At 37.6% G+C, this 14,959-nt stretch overlaps 1 protein-coding gene across 1 annotated transcript; it reads left to right on the top strand.

Annotated features, from left to right (window-relative positions):
- Positions 1-6,414: 6,414 nt before the first annotated feature.
- On the top strand, positions 6,415-14,574 carry LOC122983280 (immunoglobulin-like domain-containing receptor 1). Its single transcript, XM_044353038.1, has 10 exons — positions 6,415-6,502; positions 6,613-6,674; positions 7,417-7,587; positions 8,460-8,609; positions 9,494-9,613; positions 10,379-10,525; positions 11,220-11,342; positions 11,477-11,658; positions 12,315-12,992; positions 13,170-14,574. The coding sequence occupies exons 2-10, from the start codon at positions 6,629-6,631 to the stop codon at positions 13,206-13,208; spliced, it is 1,656 nt and encodes a 551-aa protein (XP_044208973.1). The 5' UTR covers positions 6,415-6,502; positions 6,613-6,628; the 3' UTR covers positions 13,209-14,574.
- Positions 14,575-14,959: the final 385 nt, after the last annotated feature.

The following is a 14,959-nucleotide window of genomic DNA, read 5'->3' as shown; positions in this document are numbered from 1 at the left end:
GTGTGTGTATCCAAAGCCCGATATATCACATTCTTCTGTGCCATAGACCCTGGTTGTTGTCCAAAAACTATTAAAAACACATCAATGAGCCACACCACTGCACTGAGCAACTACGCCACAAAGAGTATGGTTGCAGTAGTGTGTCTAAACGTCTCCAAAGAGTACAAACAGTGATCACGTTTTCAGTCTCTGGAGAGTAGTTCCTTTAAAGGTAGGCACCACTATGCATGCCCAGAAATGCAGTTTTGTTTACTTCGTACGAAAGTTCTTTACAGTGTACAATGTAGTACAAAGTCAAGAGATTACACCACAGCTAATGAAGCTCTGTAAATGGAACTCCGTTCCTGCACATGCTCGGTGGCGTCTGCCTTACAAGAAACAACTCTGTGGATACTGAAAAGACGATTGCTGTTTGGAGCCATTTCTAAAGAAACTACTGTACCGTCTTTGTGGCCAAGGAACATGTCACCCAGTGCAGCAGTGTGGCTCACTGATGTATTTAATAGATTTTGGAGAATGACGGAGGTCTATGGCACAGATGAATATGATATATCGGGTGTTGGATACATGCTCAGTACTTATAAGTGGGATGAGTTCATTGTTCATTGTTTGGCTCTGTACATGAGATTTGTTGACAATAGGAAAAATATAGAAAATTGTCAGTATTATCCTCTAAAGCTGCATTAATAAATATTTTTATATTAAAACTGAATCACATGACTAAGTGTATGTGAAGGTGGTAGCTCGTATTGACACAGATAATTATCACATAACTCTACAGTTCCCCTGAAATGTACAAAGCGTTTTAGTATCTTTTGGATCATTGTTTTGGTTTTATGGTCACAACTTTGCTGCATTGATGAACCTGTTTTTCACATCAGTGTTGTGTCCAGCCGCAGCAGAAAAGCTGCGATTAACCCAGTGTGCACTACCTGCCCAGCACCAAATAGCAGACAGATGTTTCAAAGACAGAGGTTAGCAACAAGCTGGTGAACACAGCGAAGCATTTAGTGGTTAAAAAGCCAAATATCTCTCAAGATTTGTTGAGAGTGAAACTAGTTCTTACATTCATCAGATCAACACAACTCCAAATAAATGCTAATGTAGCTGTATATCTGCTGTATGTGTAGATAGGTAATTGTTTGCTAACATGTTCACTGTATCAGCTTCATAGTATGTATAACATGTGAATGTTGTGTTTACAGCTTGTGCGACTGCTCTCTGACCCAGTATGACCCACATTTGCTGCAGCATTTTCAGCTGTGACTTCTAAGTTAAAGTCCTCATTAACGAAGCAGTAACATTATTTTGTCTCCACTCTGTATGTATGTGGAGCTGCATCTTCTATTAAAACATGTTAGAGTTTACACAAAGTAACTATTTTAACCTGAAGGAGTTTTGTAATTTTCTTGTAAACATTTAAGCTGTTGAAATGCCGCTTGCCTTTTCAAGATTTTTGTACTGCAGTATGAAGCCTTTTTTTTTTTATATATATATATATGTAAACTCGACCTATTTATGTGTGAGGTGTGATATATTAGTTGTAATCTGTAAATGATTTTGTTTGTCTAAGCACTTCAGTGTGGCTGTGTACATAAGATGAAGTGTCTTTGATTTGATTACTATAATTCAGCCTTTTCTTATCACTGCTGAGTCAACAGCTAAACCAGCTCCTTCATCTGTTATCTAACACACACACACACACACACACACGAACATTACGCCATACAGTGTTGGTCTTGAGACAAGTCTAGCGCTTGTTTGTTTTTGTGCCATTGTGTGTTCTGCTTTTTGGTACTGATAAATGTGTGTGTGTGTGTGTGTGTGTGTGTGAGAGAGAGAGAGAGAGAGATGACTCATGTCTTTGTTCATTGTTTTAATCACAGACGGCCTGTCTTCACCACACAACTGTGTCAAAACTCACACATCAGTTCTGCCTGCTCAACCACACATGTCCGTCATGTTTCGTCCCCCGCTTATATAATTTGTCACAACACTTTCTGTCTGTTAAGTATCTATTTATTAAACTGGCAAGATGCGGTGTGGCACAACTCAAACATTAAGACCAATGGTGTTTATCTTTACATCTCCTCAGCAAATAAACTGTGCAGAAATAATGAAACCCAGCTTTTATTTGAGCTTATTATACTTCATTTTTAGGATATTTCGATGGTTTGTTTTGACCACCTGCTGAGTACATTTATTCAACAGTTATGAAGTAGTTGCACTTTCCTTGAGTGTGTCTACTTTATGTTATTTATACTTATGTGTTACTTTATTTCAGAGGGAAATATTGTACTTTTTTTACCCCACAACATTTATTTTCAGGTTATAGTCGCCAGTTAATGAAGATAAAGATTTCACATACAAAACATATAAGTTACAGATTAAACTACCCAACGCTATACAAAGCTACAATACTGTTATATAATACAGTATAATACTACTATATGTTACTATATGTTAGCTCCACAACAGTAAAATGCTGCGTACACTTTAATCCACAAGTGATAATAATCCATGTATATTATAATATAATATATTACTCTCAGGGGGCATTTTTGTTCATAACGAGCAATTTTTTCTTTTGGTACTTGAGAAAGATTTTGAATTCAGGACTTTTAAATTCGTATTTTTACATTGTGGTTGATGATTTTAGTACTTCCTCCACCACTACAGGGCGGACAGGATTAGACAATAAGGAGTTATTTTTGAAACATTTTCTGGGAGAAGGTGACTCACTCTTGTGGATCTTGTTTTCCTATCTGTATGTGAGAAAGAGGGTTTGTGTGTGTGTGTGTGTGTGTGTGTGTGTGTGTGTTTGTATCTGAGTTAATGTACTGTATGTTTGTGATGGGAGGGAAGGTTCAAGTCAGTGACCACTCACAGCTCCAGACTATTCCAGGAATGCCGTTGAGCAACTCCCTCCTGAGTTTTACAGAGGCATCAGCAGGGAAATATGACATCACAATACACCACAGGAAAAAAAAAAAGGACGTGTGAAACCAGTGAAGTATTGACAAAAACAATCTCACCACAAGGTCCGTTTAGTTCAGGAGATTTTGATCATATCAGACGAGTTTTCAAGTTGTCATGGAAATGTAGATGTTCAAATTTCTACTTTTTCTGAGCACTTGTTTGACATTTTGGGAAATAAGCTTTTTGCTTATTTAGCTTTTTTATTCTCTTGCCCTCCATGTAAATGATATTGATAAGTTTAGTGTGTGTAATTAGAGGTTTAAGGCAGCACGATCACAATAACATCATCTCAGAGTGATTTTTTTGTTTGTGTTTGTTTTGTTTCTTTAACTTAATTGACTTCCAATTCAAGTATACATAAACATACCATACATATGTATACCAATAGAAAGGACAAGCAATACAAATAAAATACATACATACAAAAAAAAAACCAACAACCAAAAAACAAAAAAGAAAAGCTTTTTTGATTTTGGCATTTAGTGTTTTAGTTGAATTTTGTAACAAATGAATAACACAGTTTATTTGCTGACCGTTTATTTTTATGAATAAAGGATGGTGCTAGTAAAGAAATTTCAGAGTGAACATGGAGTGCATGTTTGTGCTTTAGGGCCTCAGCAGAAGGACAGGATACAACGCAGCACAAATAGGAAACACAGAGTGGATGTTGGCAGGAGTTTCCAAGAGACAAAGCTCAGAAGAGCTGCAGGTGCAGAGTGGGTGTGCATAGAGGGGAAACAATTCTTGGGAATTTGAAGCACCCGGAAAGTACTTCAGCACAATACAAAAGAATTTTCCCATTCAATATGCAGATCTAGTTCCAGACATTTATGAAGGAGGACGTGATTAAGAACCATCTGTCTTTCATGGAATAAGCTCTTGAATTGTTTAGGTTGAACTGCAGAGCATTTAAGAGTCAAACTTAAACACAAAATGCACAACAATGAGGCTCCACCTCAGATAAAAACTAGTTTAGGCTGACATCTAGTGGCTCTACTGCAGAATCACATAAATATTGAATGAATGCAGGAAGCTACTACATGTTATAGTGAAAATTTCCAAATTAATGGTGTAAATTCCTAAGAATAACAATATGTTTGTATAACAATGTATTTCAAATATTAAATGTGAAGTTTTTGAATTTTTAATTTCTGAGCCTTATTTCCTTCAGCCTGATGACACAAACACATCCCAGACTATTTTAAAGGACATCTGATGATAAATATTCTAAATACTCCCAGCTACTGACATTGAGAGGCCATGAATTGTTATTCCCCACAGAACAAATTCTTGCCAAGATATTCTAATTTTAAAGGATGCTCGTAATAAATGTGAGGACACTGACATGTTTGGAAAAGGATGCAGATATCTAGTTGTCTGCTAAATGTAAATTACAGTCATTTAGAAAATGCTTTCTCTAGTTTGAAATGTGCATTCAAAATAAGTAAAGGGAGGACAGAAATCAACATGTTGGAACAAGCAGACACAGAATATTTATAGTAATTGTACAGATTTGTAAAAAAACTACTTTGTAAAATGTGGTTATAACAAAAGTTACATCCAACCCTGTCAACCTGAGATATTACTTAAATATCAAACTTAAAATAATCTGTTGAAACAGGTCAAACGTCATTAAAAAAAAAGTCTCAAATCACTTTTCTTAAGTACCTTTAGGTGTGATTCATGTACTCGTCAAACAGATGTAATTAATGTGTGCACACATAGACTGCACGTAGCTTCAGGGCGTCCTGTTATGTCTGCAGCAGGTGACTCAGCATGTTTTTGTTGCTTCTTCTTGGACTGATTCAGTTTGAGCACCCTGAAGATGTCACTGCAGTATATTGTGACGTTTTGAAACATGTTCACATCCTGCTATTGTCATGGAGAGGACATGTGTTTCTGTAATTTATAATAAACTATGAGAACATGTTTATCTGCCAGGTAAGAAGATTTTGTGACATCCAGCACTTATAAAACCAGTTTAATACCCTTTTGGGTACTAAATGCAATCCAGCCAGCTCTAAAAAAAAATTTATGAGTTCCAATTTAGTATTTTGGAGATATGAGCTGTTTGCCTGATAGAAACATGAAGTAGGAGATTTAAAAGTGAAGGCTGCCATAATCCAGAAATCATCCTGCTTCAACCATTATTTTATTAAATCTATTTAAAAACACTATAGACAATGTCTGTTATTGAGAAATATAATAAAATACACAATAGATTTACCAAGGAACAGAATCTAGGGCTCATTATTGGAAGAGCAAAACCATGATGTTGTGGATGACAGGGACATTTTACAGCTCCTTTAATTTTATACTAACTTTCTGAGTAGTAATATAACAGTTCATTCATAGGACATTTACAGGCTGGTGCAGTTAGGTACAAACTGTGAAGGAATTTTCATACATCGGATTATGAAAATTAAACAGACAGAGAAAAGGCAGACAGTTGTCTTTCTTGAGTCAAATTGTAATCTACCTCTCTGTCTCCACAAGGCTGTTGTCAGGGGGAGCGGGTGTTAAAGTAGGGCAAGAGTTCTGCGTGTTGTGACTTGGACCACAGCTGTCTGCTATGCAGGAATCCTTATCTAGAGAGGTTTAACTAGGCATGTAGACAACTCTCCTGTAGACCTGACACATTCCCACGTGTGAACACTGTTGTAACTGTTGTTTCCTTGATCTATCAGGTTTGTGTTTGTCAATAAATCTCTTCGCTCAAGGCATCCATATTTCCAAAGCTTCTGAATTAGTAAGCTCAATATTTCTACAACACAAATTATAAGAAAAAACAAAGAAAGAGTTAAATTAGTGTAGTTGGTAAGTTCCCACTCATTATATTTGGGTTCATATGTTGATAATATCATAGCGTGCTGATATATAAAACTACATACTAGTATTTTCTTTCAGTTAAAGAATTGTCAAAAGTCTGATTTATCAAGAATTTTTGCAAATTAACGGCTACATTATGAACCTAAATATAATATACTGTATATAATATGACTTACCAATTTAATGCTTGTTTTCAGTTTTTTTCTTATAATTTGTACCAAATTGCACCACACTTACTGTAAAATGTGCTAAAAATTAACTGTCAAATACCTGCAAATTACTCAGAAATTAGTTTAAAATGAAGGGACCTGTAAAATAAAGCCTCACCGATGACACAATTTATTCTGCTCTAAATATTATCTAAATGAATCCATTTTTAAATACAACATGTATAAATGTTTACAATATTTGTAAGCCAATAAAGTCAATTACACGTCATGATGTGTTGAATTTGAACAGCGAGAAGAATGTTTTATTTATTTGTTTATTTTTGTTTTGTTTGTTTGTTTTTATAATGCTGAGTTTGTTTTTTGCATCAGTCATAAGTCTCAGTTTGGGGGTTTCCGTTTACCTGGTGACGTCACAGATGAGATGAATTCACCTGTTTCGGGGTGTGGCCTGAGATGACTGCAGTCTCACCGCAGAAAGAGATACTGCCCAGGACGAAACAATGAACAGTTGTGTCTAGGCTCAGGTCAGAATACATCCTTTTATTTTTAAACGTCTTCTTTTTCTTTTTGTCATTTGAATTTTACCTTTTTTTAAAAATCCAGAGCCAAATAGTTTTGGTTTTTTTTGTAACAGCAGCAGCAGTCCTGACATGATGAGACTACCTGCCGCGACCCTCCTGTGGTCGCTACTGAAAGGTAACTTTAATTTATTTACATAGTGGCCTCGTTTTGTTTTAAAAGAAGACGTGTTAACCTGTTTATGAGTTTAAAGCTTTCCGAAATGTCCACTGAAACGAGCGCACCGGAGGTATCGGTCACATGACAGTTCTTGTTTATTTGACACATAGATGCATATCTTACTCCATTACTTGTCCTACAGTAGGCCTTCTAACAGTTGAAGCCTGCCGTGATGAAGCTAACAAAGAGCCTTTGTTTAGTTTTGACGTGCCATTTCTTTATTTTATTATTTTCCTTTCCTTGCCTACTTGCAGGATGGTGGTGGTTTAGTGTTGCTTTTAGATTCTTTCTAGTCTTCCAGCTTGTTTCAAAGAGTCACTGTGGCCTCTCCACATTTAGGGACTGATGAACTCAACAGGTTTCATTCCAGCTTTTGAATGTTTGGTTGGTAGTTTCACAGTAAGCCATTTCCTGTCACCAGTGTCGCCTTTGTCTGTGTCACCAGTTTTTCTGGTTCTGCCACTTTGAAATGAACTCCTTGGTTGAGCAACACACACACACACACACACACACACACACACACACAGAGTTTGTTTCATTATTACCACACTCCTGTTCCTTTACTTTTGGCCACACACAAGCTACTGTTTCTCTAAATTGCGTCTTTATTGACACATGACATAGCTTCATTTCTTCCAATGGCATTAGCAAGAATACACAAAATACCATATGTAACCATCTGTCTGCTGTCCCTCCGCAGTGTCGGTGTGTATTCAGGTGAATGTTCCTCAGCAGGAGCGCAGCACAGCTCTGTTTGCCTCAGTAATCCTCCGCTGCGACTATTCCACCTCTGCAAACCCCCAAGATGTTCTGGTCACGTGGAGGTACAAGTCCTTCTGCAAAGACCCTGTGCTAGAGTACTACTCCACAGGTAAGACACAACCTGTGCACCAAAAGAGAACATAATGCAGAGAATAAGTGATGGTATAACTCTTGGAGAGGCTGGTGTATTTTTGTATTGTAAGCCTCTTAAAAAGTTCATATCAAGAAGTTATCTGTTAAATCAGTAGACTATTCCAGTGTCTATGTCCAGGCAAACATCTCTGTAGCAAAGCACAACCCTGCCTTAAAAAAAAAGCTTGTTTCCTCAGGCTGTCAGGAAGGTGAACTCTGTCCTTTGACCTCTGTGGAGCCTTTTCTAACACATTGTCCTGCATATTTTTGATAAGAGTGTGTGCAAATTTACCGTATAGTTTGCCTACAATTGCGACACATGTTCATCTTCATTTTTATACATATTTATATTATTTATCTTTGAATTTTTTCATTTATTGTTTTTAATTCTTTTAGCACATCTTTGATGAGTACGCTACACTGTATTTCTCTACACATGTTGCTTGTCTATGTGACAAATAAAACCCTTAAATCCTTGAAATATGATGAAGGGACTTGCTGAAGCTAAACTCAAAATGTGTTTGCATGGATGATGAAGGTTTTTAAGCTGGTTTGGTTTTTGTTTACGGACAACATTCAGATATATTTATAGCAATACAACAAATCAGACTTTTCTCAGGTATCGGATGATTATATTCTGGATTTGGAAGTAAGTCACTTGTAGGATAGTAAGTTGTCAAAAAGCTCTAGCTCTTGTACAGCTAGAGCTTTTTGTGATGCTTCATGAGAAAGATGTTTTGATCATTATACCTACCCAAGCATACAGGTATAAAAGGTGTTTATGGGTGCCAATCATAGGAAAGATTGTAATTTATTGTGTTAATGAAAACTTTGCCTATGGTTCTGCAGCATACCAGTCTGCACTACAGTTAGGTCAGGATCCAGCGAATGATTGTCCGGATCGCCAGCGAACGGTACGCACTGTGATCCAGAAGAGAGGAAGCAGCGAGCCGATACTGGGAACACAATACCGCGAACGCAGGATCACCATCCAAAATAGTGAGTTCATACAAACACTGATATGACCCCCTGTGGTGGCATGAAAGCATGTTAGGTCTTGAGATTAAATGTGGTTTTAAGAAATACAGTATTTTAACACTTTATCATCCACATTATAATTTGTTTTGCTTCAATTAATACTTCATAACAAAGCTGAAAGTCTTGTTTAATTTAATTGTTTAATTAATTTTAGCAAAATTGTGAAAAAGTATACTGGTTGTAGCTTCTTAATTGTGAATATGTGGTTGTTTTCTTAGTACTGCATTACTGTAAAGTGAAGTGAATATATGTTCTTGTTGTCACTTTGGGCTCTTGGAAATGATGACAGGCATTTTTCACAATTTACTGACATTTCTTATACCAAATAATGAATTAATAATTGAATCACAAAAACCTGCAGGTTTATCGATTTATGAAAATAATCCTTAGTTGCAGGCCTGCTTCATAACAATTATTACATTAGAGCAAAGAGAACATGGTCCATTCTCTCAGCAGTTAATAGATAAAGACATCCTGACGGACCCAGTCCCAGTGTGAGGTCTGATTGATTTGAATTTGCAAATTACATCATAGTAGAAATAAAACATTCCTATCCACACAGATTTGGGATACCAAAAAACTGATTTGAAATATTTTTCAAGTGAAATGTTAAAAAGGTTGAAGTGAGGTAATAAAGAAAACAGGCACATGATTCACTCCTGACTTAGCTGAATTTAGCTCTTGTGTTTGCTGTAATAGGATGCAGAAAACATGGATCAGTGTGCCTCAAATGTAGCAGCAGATAACTTTTTTCTTTTCTTTCAGAGGAAAGCATCTAATAAACACAACGGCAAACCAGTCAAGGGCATTTAACTGGAATTGTGTGTTTGTGTGTGTTTGTACAGGTGCAGACTTGGTGATCAATGATGTGATGTGGTGGGACAACGGGGTGTACTTCTGTAATGTCGATGCTCCTGGAGATACCAGTGGAGATTCTGACAAAGAAATCAAACTCATCGTCTACCGTAAGAAACAAAAAAGGAAAAAAAAAAAAAAAGTAATCACTGTTCAGGGTATGTCTCGGAAATTGCCTGCAAACACTCATGAAATAAAACACAAAACACTGATGTAGTTGATTAATATATTGTAACAGTATATGGAGGCATTACTTTCTAACACAGAGGTCAGGAAGAATGTGCAGCAGGCTTTTTATAGTATTCACAGAAACAAATAAACCTTCTGGGATTCGTCTGAATGTTTATCCAAAAGCAGTCAACCTATAGCAAACTCTGGATGCACCAGGAAAGATTGAGTTCTAGCAAGGGTCAAAGTTCAACACCAATATTAAACTCAGAGAGAGGATGTCTTCTCCATGCCTTTGAAGAGTCTCCCAGGAATGAGCTAAAAATCTCCTGGCAACACAATATCTTCTGAAGTATTTTGGATCAACACAGTAACAAAGGCATATAGTAATAATAGAAACACATACAAAGTGAATAAATGATAAATCTTAATGTTTCATGCTAGTTTACTGTCACAGGTACACTCACTGATTTTGATATATTTCCAAAATCTGCTCCTGAAGTCCACAATTCTCACACAGCCGACTCCTAATGTTTTTTTTTTTTTTTTAACTAAAATGTGCACAAATTTGTTTCACAACCACTGTTATAAATCGATGTCTGGGGGCTGTAGTATGGCAAAATTGAGGAGTGTATGTTTAGCATCAAAATACACAGAAATAACTTAATGGAATATTTGTAAGCATGTCTCTCTCTCTCCTTTCTCAGACTGGCTAACAGTGTTGTTCATCATCATTGGAGCTCTCCTTCTGATCATGCTGTTCTGTATCTGCTGCTGCCAGTGCTGCCCTCAGGCATGCTGCTGCTATGTCCGCTGCCCCTGCTGCCCACAGAAGTGCTGCTGTCCTGAAAAAGGTAGAGAGCAGGGATGGTTTGGAAAACTCTCCTTGTTGGTGTGTTTAAGGAAGCTCTGACATCCAAAACATGACAGTGGACTTCTGAAAAGCAAATTAAATCACAAGCTCTGTTGTCAGAGATACTCTACTGAAGATAAACGATAACATGGTTGTCATGAAACAGATCATGTGAATTTGGTCATATGAAATAGTTGCTGTTCAACAGCTGACATGACTCTCCAGTTTTGGATGTTAGGATTTCCTACAAGAACATGAAAAAACAAACAAGGACTTTTCAAAACTATTTCTGCATGCAACTGTGATGTTAAAGATTGTCTTCGGGGTTGATTTATGACCTAAAAGTACTCTGCTTTGAATACTAATTTGTGCCTGATATGGATTTTCCACAAAAACATTCAATTACAATTAAAAATTTCATCTATTCCTTCTCTATCATTGAAAAATTCAGAATCTATCAATACGTAAATGTGTTTCCTTCAAAACTATAACTACTGGACACAGGATGTATCATATGTTACCAAAAAATCTATTCTCAGTGTGTGGTTTGAAACTCTTGGTGTAAAGTAAACATTTGTTGTTCATGGACTAAAATCTAAGTCTTTTAACGTATGTCAGTGTAGAGAAAGAGTTTGTATACTTGGAGAAGACCTTCCCGTATATATTTTACAGAATATACTGTCTTCATCTTTCAGTGGTGATGCAGCATCGTATGATGAAGGATGCTCAGAGGGCCATGGCTCCCTGGATGGGAGGACAGCCGGTATATGGACCAATGAGCCACGCCTCCTCCCAGATGAACCCACTACTTTACTCAGGTACACACACAACATATCAGAAAGCAAGTCAGTTAATGAGCATATTGTATATAAATACCTCCAGTAACAAAATCTACAAATCTCCGAAACATTATGATTTCATTTTATTTGATAAATTGTTTTTCTCCCTCCAGGATCTATGTCAGGGAAGAGCATCCCTATGAAGCCTATGCCCCTCCCTCCTCCTCAGTCCTCAGCATACAGCATGCCCGCTCCCAGCGTCCATGGCAACCACACCCCTGCCAACACCAATCAGATGCTTGACTACCTGGAGAGCCAGGTGAGGGGGATGGACATGACCAGTCCTCTGCTACAGGTATGTAACCGCCCAGTATTCCCTCATTTTGTCTTTCCCAGCTGTATTGCTTTTTCTATTCTAGTATATTTAATTGTAGTACTTAAGTATCTACTTGGAGATCAATAAAATGGCTTTTAGGTGGGGATGGTTCAAATTACCAGCTGTTTAATTTGGAGTGAAATGAATTACAGACCTGAATACTCTGAATTCTGTAATCAAGAAGAAAAGACTTTTGTGCATAAGCTACCAGACAGTAAGTTCTTGCAAAAAAAAAGTAAAGGTGCATTTTAAGGTATTTGTGATTTATTGGTAAAAATCATTGCCACGGGCAGAAGAAGATGAAACCCTATTTTTTCAAGTCACAATGCAATACACACCTGACTTGAAGTTTAAAAATAGCTGAAACTATTTTTTGATGCAACAAGTCACTTTTGTTTCAGGTGAGGTGGCCTGCCTCCAATCTTTTGAGAAACATTTTGCTTTTTTTGTAATTTTCCTAAATGCTCCAACCAGATTGACAACTGTCAGGGCACTAGTTGTATTATTTCCTGTTGGGAAAATGGAAATAGTGTAGCATTTCTTGTGTATAACTGCAGCACACTGAAACAGACAAGAAGTGGTTCTCATTTATATTTACTTCTCTGTTTCCTCTTCTGTTTTCTTCCTCCAATCAGTCCCAGCCACACATGCAGCAGATGCCGCCTCCTCCCCAGCACATGCAGCAGATGCCCCCTCCTCCCCAGCACATGCAGCATATGCCACCTCCTCCTCAGCACATGCAGCAGATGCCACCTCCTCCCCAGCACATGCCCGTCACAGTCCCGTTTTCCCCCGGCCCTCCCAGCATGATCTCTGCCCTTGATGATGGCCCAACAGAGCGCCGTGTCATCACACTTCCACCACTAAGAGAGCAACAGCTGGGCAGAATCCCACCCCCTGCGCCCAAGACTCGCCCCCCGAGCTCCAGCGATAGCAGCCGCAGCGGCTTCGGCCGTCGTAACGAGCGAGGAGCAGCAGGTAGACGTTACCCGTCACCCACCCGCTCCAGAGGTGTTCCCAGGAGCCACAGCCAGGAGTTACTGGACAGGCCGAGTGGCAGCATGGTGCAAGGAGGCATTGATCGCCCCCGATCACGTTCCAGGGACGATCTGTTTGACAACAGGTCCAGAGCGAACTACTCTCCACCTGCATCACGGCGATCGAGAAGAGGGTCCTGGAGCTCCGATGATGAGGCCAGCAGTCGGAGAGGAGGAGGGGGAAGAGGAGGTGGAGGTTGGGGTGACAAACCTCCCAGCTACACAGAGTACGAGCCTGGACATAAACCGGGTGCAAGGAGGAATGAACGCTACTCTGTAAGACACTCCCTGCTTTAGTTGACACACAGTCTTGCAACTACACCAACGCACTTACATCAAGACAGACGCACACATACACACACACATCACACACACACACAGAGTCATCAATAAAAGGTTAAAGTTATGCTGATTGCTAGTAAAGTGAATCTAAAGTTAGTGTGTCTCTCTCAGGACAAGAGTTCTCGCAGTGGCACCAGCGTCGTCATCTGAACCCTCCAGCTGTGAATCGCCCTGTGACCTCTGTTTCAGAGAACAAACACACCTCACTAGAACCGGAAGCTGTTAATTTCCTTGTTGTCTGACTGCTGGTAAACTTTTAAATACCACCATTTTATGTATAAAAATAAATCAGGCGCTAACTCTTTTATTACCCTTTGATTAAGTGAAAAGCCGGCTCTTACCCAGCACAGAGGGATTCATGAAATGTGAAATTGAAAGATTCAGAAATGTGGAATCATCCCTCTTCTCAAAGTGTGCAGGTGGTGAAGTAAATGTTTGATGTCAGTAAGGAAACTACTGTGGTAGCTTATAAATGCTTTGTTTTTTTTTAGATATTCTTTACTTTTTTTGTGATAATACCGCCCTCTGCTGGTTATTTTTTTAAATTGAAATATTCTGGGTGAGATTTGAAGTAGAAGCCTCCTTTTTGAAGTAACAGTTGAGTTCTGTATTTGATAAAGCTATAAACACTTAGTGTAGAAGAAGTGACTCCCTCAGGGCCAGTAGCACCTTTTAAGTCTAAAACCAACAAATTACAACTGTTGTTACATTAGCCTGCAACTATTTAAGCCCATAAAATATGGAAAAAATGCTTGTGAATGCTGAAATTAGCTTTTGGATTTTTTCATCATTTTTGTAAATAGTTATTTTTAATACCTCCTGGATGTCTTGAAGTAACTATATTGTGTTTGTTTTTCTTATTATTTGAAGGAACGTCTGTGTACAATTGCAACGACTATTCTGTGTTCAGATAATGATAAAGTACTTTTAAACATTTGTAAAGTATTTACACACAATGCGTGCATATAACAGTAAATACGGTGTGTAAATAAGTCATTTACATAAAGTTGACATTGTCTTTTAGGAATTGAAGAAATGTCAATAACTTTAGGCCACTTTTCCAGTGTACATTGCAGAAAACCCACAAGTTTTTTTATTTGTTGTTTTTATTTGTTTTTATCCCTTTTGCTTTTATCATTGTAATTTTCCGAAACTCATTTTACCTATTCCTATGTGGAGTTATAGTTAAGTCTTCTCTACCATTCATGTTTTGACATGGTTGTGTATTTTCTCCTTCTTTTTTAAAAACATTGTACAGTACATTCAGTTTGTGTTTGATAATAAACTTTGAAATGGCAACTTTATGCTGTTGTTATTCCCATTTGAACTTTTAATGTTTTAAAGCCTCCCAAAACAAGTCATTATCAAAAGAGTACAAGTTTGTATTATTTAACAGGCTTCAAGCCATGACCTCATGTTAAAATAAAGCAATGATTTTTTTCATTTAAAAAAACTGAATTCTATTTCACTATTTATATTACTGCTGTGAATGTGTTTATCCAACAACAATAAACAATACTTGATGGATTTAAAAAAAAAAAAAAAAGTTTTGATTTTTTTTCTCTTTTCTGTTTTTGCTTGCTTATTCTATTTGGCAGCTTTATGTTTAGATCAAGATGGGGAGTGGGACTGTAACATTACTGACATGATTTCATGGGGTGGGGAGGTTATCAGTTTGCATACACTGAAATGAAATTCAGTTTCTCCCAAACCAAAACAGTTCAGTTGCAGAATAAACAATTTAAACAAACTGAACTACTAAAAATGTACTAAGAAAATATATTGAACAAGTTTCAAAGACTTGAAGGAGATAATGCACTTACAGTGTAGGCTACCACAGTCCTTCTGTGCAGAAATGTATTTAAAAGTTTATGTGAAGCTAATATGAAGCCATCCAAATT

The sequence above is a fragment of the Thunnus albacares genome, chromosome 1, assembly GCF_914725855.1.
Source record: "Thunnus albacares chromosome 1, fThuAlb1.1, whole genome shotgun sequence".
Taxonomy (NCBI): domain Eukaryota; kingdom Metazoa; phylum Chordata; class Actinopteri; order Scombriformes; family Scombridae; genus Thunnus; species Thunnus albacares.
The sequence above is the reverse complement of the archived record's forward strand: the minus strand, read 5'-3'. Positions and strand labels throughout refer to the sequence as shown.